Below are 15,624 nucleotides of genomic sequence, written 5' to 3' on the forward strand. Positions count from 1 at the left end.
GACTGCGGCAAGTCCCGTAGTTAAGTTCGACTGTGGCCAGAGCTTCACGATGACCATCAATGCTGTACTATCAGCTCGTGTTGGCATAGGCCCGATAAGAATGTCCTACACGGCCAGCCTGACTTGCCACGTGTCGCAATATTCCCGAAATTGGGCCCCACGGTCCTGTACCGCTCCTACCAGTTGCAGCAGGCACGGTTGGAGATGATGGTGGCCGGTATAGATATGGCAGGTATGATCCGGCGTAGCATATATCAAGATGGGCGGAGTTCTGGTGCGCTGAGATGCTGGAATCTGGCAGGTTTCGGTTGTTGTATCGAGTGGACAGTTGCTTCCAAATCGATTGTTACGCCGGCGTGTTCTGGCAGCTTATGTGCTCATGATAGAGTCCTCCTGGGCAGCGTCGGCCTGTGCTTGCACGACGGGTGCATGCTCTGTCGGTATGCGTACCAACGTCTGGGGAAGCGAATCGTCATTGTCTTCGGTTTGCTCCTCCTCGGGCTCGCCAGGGATTTTGGTGAGTTTCGCTACAGCGCATCCGCAGCTATCAGTCAACCATTCTGTTCGGAACCGTGGTCGGATTGGTCGTATGGGAACTTACACGACGCCATATTGATTGCCCGAAGAACATTGTGCCAGTTCCCCACGACTGCCGCAATGGCTGCAGTGAGGCTGTTAGCAATATGCCATGAAAGCGCGGGTGGCCTTGTAAATGCCCACCTTCTGTCCCATCAGACAGCGTCGACAGCTTATGCTCAAGAGCCTCCATCTGCGTTGCGACTGCCGAGCTGAGTTCCTGGAGCTCCTTCAAGTGCTCCAGTTCCGCCTTCTTCTCCTCGATGCGTGCCACCAATGCCGGCGACTGTGCCGAGGAGCCAGCAGCAGTAGAGGCACGGATGTGCGACGAGAACGAACGCTTCGGGTAGGACGACATGTTGCTGTTTCTGTATCGATATTCAGGTACGGGAACCGTTCCTTCGATCTGCTTGACCGCCGTCGCGGGCGCGTTAATGATCTTGGTGGGGGTTACGTAGGAGGTACCGATGGTGGTGCTCACGTGAATTATGTGAGTACTACAGCGTAGGTGGGGCGCAGTAAAGTGACAGAGCAAGGCGGCGCCCCGGCAACGGCCGTTTTGTTGGTATTTTTTTCTGGCGCTATACCACATCAGGCCTCACGTAAATACACCGCGACAACAGCTTCCCCCCATTGATTCTCCAACCTCCTACAGACCGTCGAACGTCACGCCTGCGATCATCACTCTACCAGCCAAGGTGGTACCTGGACAACGCGCTTCAAATTCCCCAGAGCCGTAGGCTTCACGTCGACAACCTTAAAAACCTGTACATACATCCTGCTTTTCTGTATCGTGCCTGACACCCTCCTGGTCTTGCCGTGTGGTTGTCAGATATGGCGAGGCTCAATGAGCCTCCGGTGTCTACGGACAGTCTCGAAACGCGTGCGTGTGGCCCCCTACCCGTCTTATATTGCAGGTATCTTCTCTTTCTGGCCTGCCTGCTGACTTCCCAAATACAGTTCGCAGAAAGCTTCTTCGCCAGAATAGGGATCTCGCCAAGTTGAATAATGTGCGCGCTCTCCGAATCCGGGAGTTAGAAAATGAGTGTGCCTGCATGCTCTCCGAAAATATCCAGCTCCGTGGCCGGGTCATTGATCTCGAAAAACAAGTCGATGACAATGAGTCGCGTCGCATAGCAGACCATGCCCTGGCCATAAAAAGCCAGCTAGAATCACAACTTTCACAATGGGGTGAGCTCATTGCCGGTCTGGGGTTGGAGCCCCCGTCGAAACGCCGCCCGTCTGGCATCCAGAAAACTTCACAAAGGCCAATCAGCTTCAACAACAACCGACCCAGCCCCTCTCAGAGGAGACTTCGAGACGTGGCGAGAGATATCGAGGACCTCGGGAGCATCTCAGAACACAAGTCGTTCTCGCGCCAATCTCTAAAGTATGACCTGCTATATCCCCCCCCCCCCCCAACGCACACCGTCCAAATGCTGACGAATACGCAGTCCTGAACAAATTCTTGCTCTACGATCCGAAGCGGACTACGATGACGATGCCGAACTGGGCCCGCCGCCCATGTCGCAATTTATCGAAGAAGACCCTATCAAAGTTGACTCGCCGCCAGCATCGCTTGCCAAACAGTTCGAGCCGGGCCCCAGGGAGAGGATGGACCCGCCCGAGGCACTGCCCTCCCCGAGAGCAGACAACCAGATCGAAACATCGCCGTCACCCCAAAAGAGGCGAACCGATATCCTGTCCCGACCGATAAAGAACACGCCGAAGCTCCAGAACACACCCGATTCCGTCGAGCCTGAACTCTTGAAGCCTTCTGGGACCGATATGACAATCATGTCTCCTACCAAGGCCGGAGTCAAGCGCAAATTCACGGCTCGCGGCGATGCCACCAACACCAAGCCCGCACATAAGGTGTCGAATGAGAACCAGCCCCCGCAGCTAGCACCAGGGAAGTCATCGGTTCGCGAGCAGGCCGAGGGACGAACGCTGAAGGAGCTCTCCAGCATGAGGAAGGGGGAGCGACCAGCAATCAGCACCAACCGGAAGCCCCTTTCGGCCAGGAGCACCAACGACGACGTCTCATCACCCAAGAAGGCAAGGATGACCTCAACAGACGAGGTGGCATCCGCCAAGGCCGAGGTCACCCAGACCAAGTTGGCGCAAAAGGCGAGGGGGAAGGCGGCGGCACCGAAGGTGGTTGATATTGTACCCGAGCCGGCGCCGGCGCCTACGACCAGCGCGAGCGTCCCCACCCCGCTTGCAGAGTCGGACCTTGTCTGCCCCAACCCTCCGCAGTCAGCGCATCCTGCCGAGGAGGCCTCTCGGGGAGACACCCCGCCCCCAGCCGACATCAGTTCCCAGGGCGAGACATCGCGAGGAAGCAGACGGAGCAGGGGCGTCGTTAGCTACGCGGAGCCAAATCTACGAGATAAGATGCGGAGGCCGACAAAGGACCTGGTCGACGCCGTAACAGGGTCGCGGCGCTCGAGTCAGTTTGACCTCACGACACTCGACTCGGCCAACTCGAAGCGTCAGTCCGGCTCAAGCTCTGGTGCAGCCGAAGCCCCGTCAGGCCCTGAACCTGGCAGCATCCCCGCCAGTCCGCTCGCCAAGAAGGGTAGCCAGACTGATGTGGAGGCAACGGCGATGCAGAAGCGCAAGCGACCATGTCCGGCACTTGCAGACTCTTCTTTCCAGGACGAGAGCACAGAAAGCGTCGGGCTCTCAGACGTGGACCTGTACGAATTTAAGACATCACCACAAGTCGGGAAGGGCAGGAGAAAGGCCACGGGCCGGCAGAGCAAGTCGTCGTCACGACGCTTCTCCACGGCCCTCGAGGGTGACGACGGCGTCGTACCAACCAGCCAGCCATCTTCATCGCGAAGGAGGAGTATGGTGGTGTAAGAAACGGCCTTTATTTTGGGGGTTTTTTTTTGGGGGGGAGGGGCATTATTTGATTATCATGACGGAAAAATCCATATAGAATGAGCACATGTTTGTTCTGGGAGGAGTTCCTTTACATTGGTTTCATCCAAAAAAAAAAAAAGTCCCCTGTCTTTAGCGTCCTAAGGACGTGTTAGACATTGCTTTTGTTGTTTTTACTCTTTTCATGCCCACGATACCAAGAAAGAATAGCGGCGTAGCGTTCTCTTTTTTTTTTATGCATCATTTTTTTGGGGAAACTCCTGACTTTTTCAAGTAGTATATTTGAAGTTGCTTGTCACATCGATTATAGGATACATTGCCGGAACGGCGTCTAACCAATAATTATTTGGTTTTCCTATTTTGAGGAACAAGATGAGCTGAGGTAGGCAGGCAAGTATAAAGCTGTGTAAGGTCGCGTCGTGAATTTGATGGGATGCGGAGGGGGTATCGACTTGGACGTAGTGATGTGTGTATGTATGGTAGCGTTGTGATTTGTTTCATGGCATCATGGTGGTGAGCTGGAAACGTCATGACGATGAGGGCTGGGGCTCGACAGGTTTTGTGTAGGTGACCTTTTCGACGGCGACGTTTTCATTTCCATTGTCGTCCTTTTTCAATTGATAGACGTACAGGGTGAGGGAAATTCCTTGGACCTATTGTGTGTGTATGTCAGTTTTGTTTTGTTCTGCATTGGACAGGGCCCCCTCTCTCTCTCCCTCCCTCCCTCCCTCCCTCTCTCTCTCGTTGGGGGACCGAGAGAGGGGAAGGGAGGGAGAGGAAGAGTAGTAGTGGTAATAGTAGTAGTGGTAGTAGTAACTGCAGCAACTCACATCCATGAGGCAGAAACTAGGGGTAGGATCCTCAGCCTCTAGACCCCAACCTGGGTGGAAAGCACCAGTGGCACTACCCGGGTTGACAAAGAACTTGTCCATGTACTCGAAGGCGTCGAAACGGTGGGTGCCGCCCCAGCAGAGGACGTCTACGTCGAGACGGTTGGCCTCGGCGAGAAGGATGTCGGGCTCGGGGGAGACGAGGGTGAAGCCCTCGAGAAAGCCGACGCGCATGCCGCCGTGGGTGACGACCTGGGCGACGGGAAGAGACGTGGCCTCGATGTCATGACGGCCCTTGACGATCTTGAGGTCCGGCGAGATGGACCGGAGGTAGTCGTACGTGTGCTTGTCAGTCAGGTTACCCAGACATAGGGTCTGGGAGATTTTTCCGGGAGCGAGGAGTTTCTTGAACTGTTTTGTGAACGGAAGTCAGCCTACTTGCCCTACCCCATTCCCTCTCCGTCCTCCCCAACCCGGCTACTGTTACTCTCTCCAAAGGCGGGCACTTTACCTTGGCGGGAATATCCAGCGCCCGGTCGGGAATGTACATGTCCCCGATTACGAGGATGAGGAACGCCATTGCAACTAGATTGAAGTGAGTGCGGTTCTTGGGGGGGGGTTGGCGGTATTGTTATGTGTGTCTGTCTGGGTGAAGGGGAGGCTGGAAGATGCGATGAGGCTTTGTTGGATTGGATCGGGGAAGCTTGGGGGGGAACAGCAGGAGCCGGCGGGCTTTGCGCTACGCTTGTGGCGGGGCGGAGTACAAGCAGCAGCAGTGTAGTAACAGCCCGTAGCACCCAACCCCCAGATGAGCCTCCGCATATCGTCATACCGGGGCCATGAACGATAGCGGTACCACAACTTGGGACGCACATTGAGTTGTCGGCAGTCATGGTGAAAGATTTTCTTTGCCTGCATACTGATCTTGAACAATCCTCTTATTTCTTGGTCTCGAATGTAGGGATATCCTATACCTGATCTCCGTTATCTACAGTGTAGACATCACGTCATCTGTACGCCACACAGCCTGAACCTCGCCCGCAGACGCAGTCTCCCCAGAACGTCAGCATCAACATCTTGTGGCAAGCCACCGGAAATGCCTACAGGAGGAGTCTGGGTCTCGCCCGAGGGCAGAGAGACATCCATCCTGCTAAGAAACAGCCCCGAGGTCTTCACATGTCTCGCCAACAATCTTGGGGGCGTGAACCCCAACCTCGCCTTGCACGACGTCTACAACCTCGGTGAGCCGTCACTGCTATATTATCATCTACGGTCCCCCACCCACCCGTCTTCGTCACCCTAGCACCCGTGTACTATTCCGTGCGCGAGGTCGACGGATGCATCCTGCCCAAGGAAGAAGCTGGTGAGCTGACTGATGATGACTCGGGTGATCAGTAGCCCGTTAGGTGATGCAGGCACACCCATCGGCCACGGGCTGAATGCCCTGCTGCACGCTGTCGTCAATGGCCACCCGGACAGGTCATCATCTGTCAGGGCCGACCCGGTGCTGTCCTGTCCGCTCGAGGATGCAACTCCCCAGAAGCCGGATGGCCGCGGTGGGCTACCGTATAACAGCCAGGAACTCGAGGAGGCCCATATGCGCGGTGGGGTGGCTCGACGGCGACCGGAGCTGATGAGCACCGCGGCCATCACTTCATAGCATCTCCAAGGTGCAAGGAAGGGCATGTGTAGGAGCTCGAGGACATCACCGATGCGCCTAGAGATCGGGGTGGACTGTCTGAGGGGGCCGGACGTATATATATATATATTACCGAACCCAGAAGCACTGGACAACGCCGCGCGCAGGTTCGCACGACAACGCGAGCGGACTGTCGAGCTTAGCATTACTGCCTTGGAAGAAAGTTTAAAAAGGACGGTGACGAGGGGTTGGGCGAGGTTAACCTAGCGGTGCAAGGGAGTGCGAGGACGACTGAAGACCAGCTAAACACTACGAATCATAGGAATGACGAGGGAGGCACGGAGGGGAAGAAAGAGCATGAGAGAAAAACATTGATTTGCTGATAATATATCCATCGAACAGTATCTGCGTGGACCATGGCCAGTACGACCTCAAGCCACACTGGACAATCCACCGCCAATTTTTAAAGATTATAAACAAAAAATAATCATGCCAACATGTAAGAAAACCGACATGAGCTAAACCATTAGAGAGAAGACGCTTCTCTAATATGCAACCACAACACGCACGCACAAGTCAAAAGACATCTGAACCTTGAGTCCCGAAACTAAGCAAGCTTACAGCTTGAGGGGGGCAAGGCCGACAACGGGCGACAGGATGGGGCCCAGGATGCCGTTGATGAGGACGTCCAGGACGGGGCTCAGGGCCTCGAGGAGGGTGGGAATGAGGCCGACCAGGACGGCGTTGAGGATGACGAGGAGGTTGGCGACGACAGCGAAGATGGCGTGGAGCAGCGAGGCGAGCTGGAGGCGGAGGCCGATGAGGACGACCAGGTTGTTGACGGTGGCGACGATCTCGACGATCAGGACCTGGAGGAGGCTGACGATCTGGACGAGGAGGTCAGACTTGATGACCAGGGTGCCGTTCTCGAGGGTGACGGAGGCGACGAGGGCCTCGAGCTCGATCTTGATGCCCTTGAGGACCTTGATGGAGATTGTGAGACCCTCCTCCTTGGTGATGGTGCCGTCCTGGACGCGGGTGACGGTAGAGTTGATCTTGCCGGTGTAGACCTTGACGAGGGTGATGGTCCTCTGGATGTTGGAGACGACCTCGGCGCCGGAGGTGGCGACGGGGAGGGCACCGGTGGCGGCGCTGGCGACGGGGACGCCACCGGTAGCGGCACTGGCGGCGGCACTGGCGACGGGGACGCCACCGGTAGCGGCACTGGCGGCGGCACTGGCAACAGGGGCACCACCGGTAGCGACACCGGCGAGGGCGGTGGCGGTGGTGGCCCAGGTCGAGGTGGTAGCCCAGGTCGAGGTGGTGGCGTACGAGATGGTGCGGGTGGTGGCGAACTCCTCCTGCTCGACGTCGCGCTTGGCGTTGGGCAGCTTGGAGACGACGCTCTCGGGGAGGGCGGCGAGGATGTCAGCGGCGGGGAGGCGCGAGACGATGGAGGAGACGGGGAGCTGCTGGGCGATGTCCTTGGCGGGGAGGAGGGCGACGACGGCCTGGAGGAGCTTGGAGGTGGGGATGCGGTCGAGCAGGTCGCTGACGACGGGGGTCTCGGTGACAGTGCTGGCGTCACGCTTGGCGGCGTCGCGCTTCACGGGGAGGCGCGAGACGATGCCGCTGACGGGGAGCAGGTTGATGACGTCCTGGACGGGCAGGGCGTTGACGATGTCCTCGGCGGGCAGGGCCTGGACGAGGCTGCTGACGGGGAGCGACGAGGTGAGGCCGCTCAGGAGGTCGGAGAGGGACAGCTTGTCGAGGGCGACGGAGAGCTGGGCCAGGCCGTCAACCTCGGCGTCGACGTCGGCCGAGACGGTGACATCGCGCTTCAGGTTGATGTCAGCGGCAACCTCGGCGTCGACGACGTCGCGCTTGAGGGGGAGGGTGCTGATGATGTCCTGGATGGGCAGAGCGGCCAGGATCTGGTCGACGGGCAGGTTGCTGACGATCTCCTCGATGGGGAGAGCGTCGACGAGGTCGTCAACGGGGAGACGGTTGATGACACCGCTGACGAGGTCGGTGACCGGGAGGTCGGTGAGGAGGTCGCCGACGACGGGCAGGCTTCCGGCGACACCCTCAACCGTGGCGAGGAGATTACCCAGGAGGGGAGCGGCCGAGGCGGCCGTGGCCATGGAGAGGATACCAACAGCCTTCATTGTGAAGAAGACGTAGAACTGAATTAGATGGGGTTGGTTTTGAATTACGATTGTAAGAAGCAAATTATCAAATAAATGAGTGACTGATCTTGCGCTTGTAAAAGAGTGTAAAAGCTTTGCTTGCAAAAGGCAAATGAAAGGAATGACTGTGAGGCTGATGCTGGTGAGAGAGGAAAGGGAAGAGAAGATGGGAACCAAGTCGTCCGATGCTCGCGTTTATATTCACCATCCCTCTCCTCTCTCTTCCATCCCAGCAGCTCAACGGGGTCACCGCTGAGAGTATAACCCACACCCATACACCCACCACACACACATACACAATCTCCTTCTCTCCCCCCCCCACACACACCCCAATCCTAACCCCTTTGCAAACGATGCTCAGGGGTAGTAATTCGCCCGAGGTGCCCTCTTCTCCCCCCCCCCCTCCCATGAAGTCATCATATGATATGACCTGTCCGTTTACATTACCACGGCAGTCGGGAGGAAGTTGGGTGGTTTACTTGCAGGAGGATGGGTGGGGAGGAGCAGGGGCAGGCAAACACCATGGGACCCGGGATAATCATATTCATCTGTACCCTTGGGGAGTTAATTAAGATCGCCCAATTATCGCATTGACCTTTATGATGAGAATTAATAATAAAAAAGAGGAAGAAGAATTTTGCAGTGTTTTGATAAAAGAAAGGGGACATGCCAAGGCAACCTAGCCTTCTTCCGACCACCTACACATACTATATACATACTATACGCATACTATACACATACTATACACATACATACACACATATACACACACTCTCTCTCTCTCTCTTTCTCTCGGTCTCTCTCTCTCTTTCGGTCTCTCTCTCTTCTCCTTCTAGTCCGTCTCCTGAGTCCGTCTCCCCCCTTTCTAATTTCCCCCGGCCTCCGATGTGGAGACCCTGCCCCCTCCCCGGTCTTGGGGCCTGTCATTATACGGGATCGACATGTCAATACTCGTAAATACGAGTACAATCTTGTCTAGTTGACCAAGGCGTCATAGAAAAGAAGAAGAAGAAAGAAGTAGAAGAAAGGAAGGGTGATTGGCGCCACCGTCTCTTCCGTAGTATCACAGTCCTTTCTTCACCATAAATTTGGGGATATTAGGCTCTTTTTTTTTTTCCTCCTCTCTGGACCGTCGTGTCTTCGTTGTTATTACGACCTGCTTGTACAGTGTCATCACGGTAGGATGTCATGTTTTGAGTTCCAGTATTATTGAAGGCTACAGTTTGCTATTTTGCCTGTCGAGCAAGGTGGACATTTTGCTTCTCCCTGGCGCACCAACGTTCCTTGTTCTTGTGGCTTGCAAACTTCCAGCGAGGCCTGACGGTTCAGCTGAGGTTGGTGATGATTGTCATATCGAATCCTGGCACGAGTACACGGTTACTATTGTTCCGTGGTTTGCAGATGTACCCTGTGGGTTGTGAAGTTGCTGTCCGTATTGGTGTGGTACGGATGGGTCGGCAGTGTGTGGTGCTATGTATTACTATACGTTATTCCTCGTATGGTGTTGTACTTGTACGTGATGCACGGCTATGGAGTCTCTGGTAATTGCAGACTGCAAGGCTGTCTGTCCTATTCACCATGACCCCCTTTCATGTATGATGCATTCTATCTCTTGTTTATACTCGCAGTGCATGCACGTACTCGTACAAATTTCCCACTGAGGGAATAATGATGTGCTCAAACATGACGTGTAATAGTCATTGCTGTTATACGAGTACAGATTACTATTGATAATAACGAGGACAATACCACATGTATTCTTCCGAATCATAAGCTTGCACATGTATGCGACCACACGATAATCCTTTCTGAAACGACGGATGCTAAAAGAAGGGACCTCATAGCCTGGGAGATGAGGTGATCGACGACGAACTGAGTAGGAAGGTTATCTGGGCATCAGAGTCTCTCAGTATATCCCTTCACTGATGATGATGACAACCGCTACACGATATGATACACTGTAATAATGCACGTACTCATATGTTCGTGTGTGGGGTTTACCCAGAGGTGACTACAGATTACATACTCGTATATGATCCTGCCACCTTCTTCACCACCTCTCTCAACCGATGCAGCAAGCTCTGATGCTGCCCCCTTTTTCATCAGAACCTCCCAGCTTGGCGAACCAGACGGGTAGCGATGGCTCGATGGCATTACACATACCCGTACACGCGACATACGAGAGATTGGAGGTGAGGACGGTCATATTGCGACTCATGCAAACCCTCTCCGCCATTGTCCTGGGACCCTGTGCCGACATGTCAATGCAACGACATCAGATGCCGGCAATACTCGACCTCGTACACGGGGACTTCGGGCTGAGCAATCCACGGACCACCGCGCGACACGAGAGCCCTACGGTACGGAGCAACCCGTAGAGCTGAAGCAGCGGGTTATTAATTAGTACATGTATTATGCATCTTGCCACCCGTAATACCCTGGGATGTTCTCGTCACGTCTATGACCCTGTACCTGGTGTCATCGTGTAGGAACCCGAACGACTCCTCTCATTCATGCGTGGGTTTGTTGTTATATGCTCGCACGGGAGTCCCTCCTGCTAGTACGGTACTGGCAGTGATATGATAGTACAGGTGTGATACCTATCAACTACGAACAGGTGCAGTGCAGTGCAGCGTCAAAGTCGCCATAGAGAATACATCAGACGCAACTTCTCTCTCATAGCCCTCCTCTGCCGTGTTATTACCACGGGGGGACATGATACCCCGTTTCCATCTGCACGTACCCTCCTCCCCTTTTCACTCCATCTCCTCTTCTTCCATGACATAGTATATCATACAGATCACACCGTATTACGAGTATGACTACAATCTCTCTGCCAACCCCTTTTCTGCTTGTGGGGGGGGTTGGACGCTCAAGCCGCCGCCCTTTCGACGTCGGCCAACTCCTTGACCGTTGGTTGTACATACAGGTTCTCTCTCTGTCTCGATGGTCGAGGCACACGAAATTGGGTTTGCCTTTGTTTACTGTTGCTTTCACTCTTGGTCCGAGCAACCAGATTACGACGTGATCCATGTTCTCCTTCCGTCCAAATTTCTCGTCACGTCACCCGGTCGGTGATGACGATGCAGTGGCAAACCGACAATTTAGGATCAGCATCACCCAGTCCATATGTCCGTCCCTGCTATTAGCGGTCAGACCAACCGACAACCCTATTCAGACGGAATCTTTCGCGGAGCCGCTGACCGAGTTTCCCGCTGTTGGATCTAACCGTCCTTGCCCGTTGAGTTTACCCGTTTATTAGGTCTACTCCAACCCCAACCCCAACCCCCCCCACCCCCTCTCTCTCTCTCTCTCTCTCTCTGTCATTCTCTCTCATCCGAATAGAGTCTTTCGTATCAACATTTCTGCTTCCTTTTAGGGGGGGAGGAGGCGAAAAGAGTTGACCGGTCGAGTTTGGGCCAGAGACGTCAGAACAGCCAACGACTACGAGCATCAAACAACTTGCTACCCGCAGCCTTTATTCCCTCAATTATTGCCCTCTTCCTGTCAAGATTTGCATGAATCATGATGCAGTTGCCATGTGCGCCTGTCACCCGACATAATAACGGCCACTAACTATATTTCTGAGGATATTACCACATGTATCTGTACTCGTACCTGTACTCCACATCAGGGAGAGGGGAGGGGCCGCTTGAAGGTATCCACGTCAATTTCCACCCTTCTACGCCTCAGCCCAATTAGACTGGCAGTCGTTGACAGTTGATTCCCTCGCCGTGCCCCTCGTGCCTGGCATACAGATAAACAGCTCTGGAGTGTGAGGGGTATGTTACGCTCGTAGTTGATGGATCCATGAAGTGCTCCGTCTTATCTATGACAGGCTTCCCTTCGTACCCGTACAGAGTACCTGTACATGTACCACTGCTCTCAACTTGAAACACAACCAGTCAAGCATCCTTCAAGGCACCCAGGTCAAGCCCCCCTCCGCGCGTGGCTTGCCAGACCCATCTCCCGGTCAGGGTCTTTGTTATTGAGTTGGAGGGAGGAAGGGGGGGGGCTGATAATCCAAGGATGTGTGCTCTTGTTCATAGCATGGCAGACAGGCTCCGCTGTTCTTGTTTTCTTCTTTCTCGTCGTCACCCTTGCTTCACAGGCATCCAATGCAGTCTTGGTACTGCAGGTGTAGTCAACCAACTGTGTTATTCCCAAAGTTATCTTGACCAACGTCAGTATCCTGCCCGATGATGCACATGCCATCATACATGACGCACCATCCGCCGCATCGTAATTCAACTGAGCCTCCTGTGTCGACCATAATAACAGGCAAGGAAATGTAATGCTTGTATCATCCGATCCTACGTAGTTATCGTGAGCACCGCATCTTGGTGTACTCGTTTCTCCGTGCACCTCGTGATGGCAACCACAGGGTAGGTAAGAGCTGGGTCTGATGTTGATCCTTACTGCTCTTCAGGTAATACTCCTCCGTATTCTTCTTCTCTTCTGAACACATCTGTTGATGACATCAGAAGGGAAGACGTCAATTAGAGATAGTATTGCAGGAAAATACTCCTTAATAGAGATACAAGCAATACCCTCTACCATCTACAAGTACTCGTACACGGGAAAAAAGCCTGTTGCTGGTAATGATTTTACACGATAAAAAATGCTTAAAAATGCTTACTTATTTCCTGCCTCGAATATCTGACATATTATCTGGCAGACCACACTGCGTCCAAACAACCCCACCATTTCTGGCCCGATCGATAAGCTGATCTCATCCCCGCCAGCATGAATAGGACCCCCCCCCTATTGCAAGTGTAGACAGGATATAGCAAGTTGATGGGTCAGAGGCTCAGTGCCCGTCGGACTGAACACGGCCTGCTAGCAAGACGCGTGCGTGGTTGGTAAAGCAATGGACGAAGTATCAGCCGAGACATGAGTTACTGGCAAAAGTCAACAAGTTCACTGATAGAGGAGGCAGTTGAGTACCGTTGTTCACCATATGCCCCTTTCACTCGTGCCATGGCTCAGCTAGATGAACCATGCGAACCACATCACATGAGCTGTGTAGACTCCCGATACGTAACTGCGTAAATCAGCACCAACTATATGGTCGCTCATTCTCCACAGCTAAACGTCGCCTATACATGTGACCAGCCTGAACAAGCGTGCTCCTTGCTATAGCTGAGTCCTCTTACCGTTCATACGCGTAAGCTCATAGCATATTGCAAAACGGTGCCCTCTACGTTCTGTTTACTACGCATGCCGTTCATCGATGCGACGTCTTTATAACCGACGCAAGGATCAGGAGACGTATCGTAAGAACAACGATAGACATGCTCACAAAGAGGACCTGTACTTGGGATGATGGAAGTTGGAGTATCATATCATCTGTTTCCTCTGCTCCGTCATAGGTGCGGTGGATCATCACCAAAACTGGTGCACGTGACCGAAATCTGTGTCGGACTGAGCGGCGGAGTAATGTCGGTAAAACGCTCGTCTGAGGCTTCTAGATCGGAGAGAGATTTATCCGGATAATTATTCACTGATGTAATGATGAAAAGGGCTCGAGATATGGCTGTTTTCTGCCCGCTTAATGATCTACTGTTGTCCTTATTCCTCTATGGAATATCAGTGCGACAAAATCCTACGAGTACACACACACACACACACTGTGACACACATAACAATATAGATCATAGCTTAGTTGCTGTTGAGTCCCTTCACCGAGGCTTCTGGGCACGTGACAGCCATATCCAACAAGTCTCTTCCGCAAATCTTAGATTAGCTAGAACCTAGAAAATGAATCATCATCATCCTCTCTTTCCTGTGCTTTCTATCACATCTCGTGCCGCAATAGTTGCTCTCGCATAGCGATAATCGAAAAATCATCACATCTACAACACTTCCTTCGCACTCTGCGCCTCCATCTATTCCTGGAACACGACGCCGAACAGACCGTCACATACTCACGCGGAAGCGTCAGTATGGGACTCTCACAAAGGGACCTCGACATTATTGCAATACGCCCTCTCGGTCCCGTACTCGATCCATTCAAGAGACTGAGTAACGACGTCGAGAACCTGCAGCAGGAAGTCGTCGCGAGTATCTTGCTCTCCCTGCTCGATGCTTCAGCGGCAACTGCTCTTTCTTCACCAGATGGAGGCGGCAATGTGGCCCTCAAGCTCTTCTCTATACGACAGCAAGTCCGATCTGACGCAGTGAAGCTCCATCACTTCCGAGCCCTGATCCGCCACATCGTCGACGATTCACCCGACCAGGCAGTTTGGGCTGCGGTATTTGACATCATCAAAACCCTCAGCCCGCTCACGCCCCCGCCGCCTAGTGCTGTTCCGACCTTCAAGGGGACTCCCGTCAAAGCGAGCTCGGGTCGACTTACCGATAACGAAACACGCGAGGTTGTCGAGAAGGAGCTTTTCTTTGAGGTTAGGGACTGCACCTTTCGCGGTGTCGGCGGCTTCTGCGATAAATTCTTCAACCCCCAGAACTGGAGCGATGATCAGAGAAGAATGTTRCRAGACGTGATGASRGCGTACGATGGGAAGAAGTGGTCGGCATTTCCATCAGTTACTAACGAATGGGCCGTCTGGGACTGGCTGTGTTCACTACAAGAAAGCGCCTTGGCCGGGGCACCGTACAAGCTTTATACCACCCAGACCGCTAACCAGTTCGATGGACGGAAAGGCCAGATGGATATATTTTTCCAAAGGCCCACGTATACGGATAGAGCCTTTATGTTTAGAGATATCCTCGTTATAGGGGAGCAGAAGAAGTCCTACGAAACTAGTAGATTCAAGGCCGATCTTCTACAACTAACACGTCATATACGAAGCATTTTYARAGATCAGCCTACGCGGAGATTTATCCACGCTTTCCTACTCTGTGCATCTATGATAGAGCTCTGGGTCTTTGATCGGTCTGGACCGTATAGCTCGGGGCCCTTTAACATCCACGATAGGCCAGACCAATTCGCACGCGCTCTTGTCGGGTACGCGACAATGGACGAAGAGGCCATGGGCCTAGATACGTTTATCGAACGGGAAGGTGAGCACCGCTATGTTGTGCTAGACGATATAGACAGCGATGCGACGAGAATCAGGCTCAGTAGGCCKCTCGTACGGCAGAACGCAGTCGTATGCCGAGGGACTGCATGCTACACAACGCGAAACGGCAACGTAGCAAAGTTCTCATGGGTCTCCGACAAGCGGAAGCTAGAGATTGAGCATCTAAGTCTAGCAAGAGAACGAGGCGTCAAGGGGGTGACCAAGGCGGTAGCCTATARACGGATCACCTCTATCGGCGAACTACGCGAGGGCTTGGAATTCCATAAACGCCACCAGTTTCAGAACGACGACAGTTCTACATTGCTACCATTAGCAAGCCCGGTCGTCGGCYGGAAGCGCAAGCGGTCGGACGGAATATCCAACGATACATCGGGGTCAGAGAAGCGATCTCGAGAAGCTAGCAGCCAGCTGTCGGTCAGTAAAGACAAACCTAGCCTGTATATGACAGGCGAGGACCT

The 15,624-nt window shown here is 53.7% G+C and overlaps 6 protein-coding genes across 6 annotated transcripts; 3 read left to right on the plus strand and 3 right to left on the minus strand.

Annotated features, from left to right (window-relative positions):
• Nucleotides 1-369: 369 nt before the first annotated feature.
• Nucleotides 370-934, minus strand: GMORB2_6454 (DASH complex subunit DAD2; the record flags this gene model as incomplete). The annotated part of the gene is made up of 3 exons (XM_035468424.1): nucleotides 370-527; nucleotides 557-661; nucleotides 721-934. The coding sequence occupies 3 exons, from the start codon at nucleotides 932-934 to the stop codon at nucleotides 370-372; spliced, it is 477 nt and encodes a 158-aa protein (XP_035322405.1).
• A 476-nt stretch (nucleotides 935-1,410) lies between these two features.
• GMORB2_6455 (Shugoshin C terminus) lies at nucleotides 1,411-3,444 on the plus strand (the record flags this gene model as incomplete). Its single annotated transcript, XM_035468425.1, has 3 exons — nucleotides 1,411-1,459; nucleotides 1,537-1,966; nucleotides 2,031-3,444. 3 exons carry the CDS (start codon nucleotides 1,411-1,413, stop codon nucleotides 3,442-3,444), a joined length of 1,893 nt encoding a protein of 630 aa, XP_035322406.1.
• Nucleotides 3,445-3,992: 548 nt separating this feature from the next.
• Nucleotides 3,993-4,875, minus strand: GMORB2_6456 (vacuolar protein sorting-associated protein 29; the record flags this gene model as incomplete). Its single annotated transcript, XM_035468426.1, has 3 exons — nucleotides 3,993-4,111; nucleotides 4,361-4,706; nucleotides 4,807-4,875. 3 exons carry the CDS (start codon nucleotides 4,873-4,875, stop codon nucleotides 3,993-3,995), a joined length of 534 nt encoding a protein of 177 aa, XP_035322407.1.
• A 516-nt stretch (nucleotides 4,876-5,391) lies between these two features.
• Nucleotides 5,392-5,955, plus strand: GMORB2_6457 (uncharacterized protein; the record flags this gene model as incomplete). Its single annotated transcript, XM_035468427.1, has 2 exons — nucleotides 5,392-5,536; nucleotides 5,702-5,955. The coding sequence occupies 2 exons, from the start codon at nucleotides 5,392-5,394 to the stop codon at nucleotides 5,953-5,955; spliced, it is 399 nt and encodes a 132-aa protein (XP_035322408.1).
• A 596-nt stretch (nucleotides 5,956-6,551) lies between these two features.
• On the minus strand, nucleotides 6,552-8,102 carry GMORB2_6458 (uncharacterized protein; the record flags this gene model as incomplete). The annotated part of the gene is made up of 1 exon (XM_035468428.1): nucleotides 6,552-8,102. The coding sequence occupies one exon, from the start codon at nucleotides 8,100-8,102 to the stop codon at nucleotides 6,552-6,554; it is 1,551 nt and encodes a 516-aa protein (XP_035322409.1).
• Nucleotides 8,103-14,068: 5,966 nt separating this feature from the next.
• Nucleotides 14,069-15,281, plus strand: GMORB2_6459 (serine threonine-protein kinase Sgk2; the record flags this gene model as incomplete). Its single annotated transcript, XM_035468429.1, has 3 exons — nucleotides 14,069-14,888; nucleotides 14,946-15,146; nucleotides 15,202-15,281. The coding sequence occupies 3 exons, from the start codon at nucleotides 14,069-14,071 to the stop codon at nucleotides 15,279-15,281; spliced, it is 1,101 nt and encodes a 366-aa protein (XP_035322410.1).
• Between the last annotated feature and the right edge of the window lie 343 nt (nucleotides 15,282-15,624).

This window comes from Geosmithia morbida (genome assembly GCF_012550715.1).
Source record: "Geosmithia morbida isolate 1262 chromosome Unknown scaffold_5, whole genome shotgun sequence".
Lineage (NCBI taxonomy): Eukaryota > Fungi > Ascomycota > Sordariomycetes > Hypocreales > Bionectriaceae > Geosmithia > Geosmithia morbida.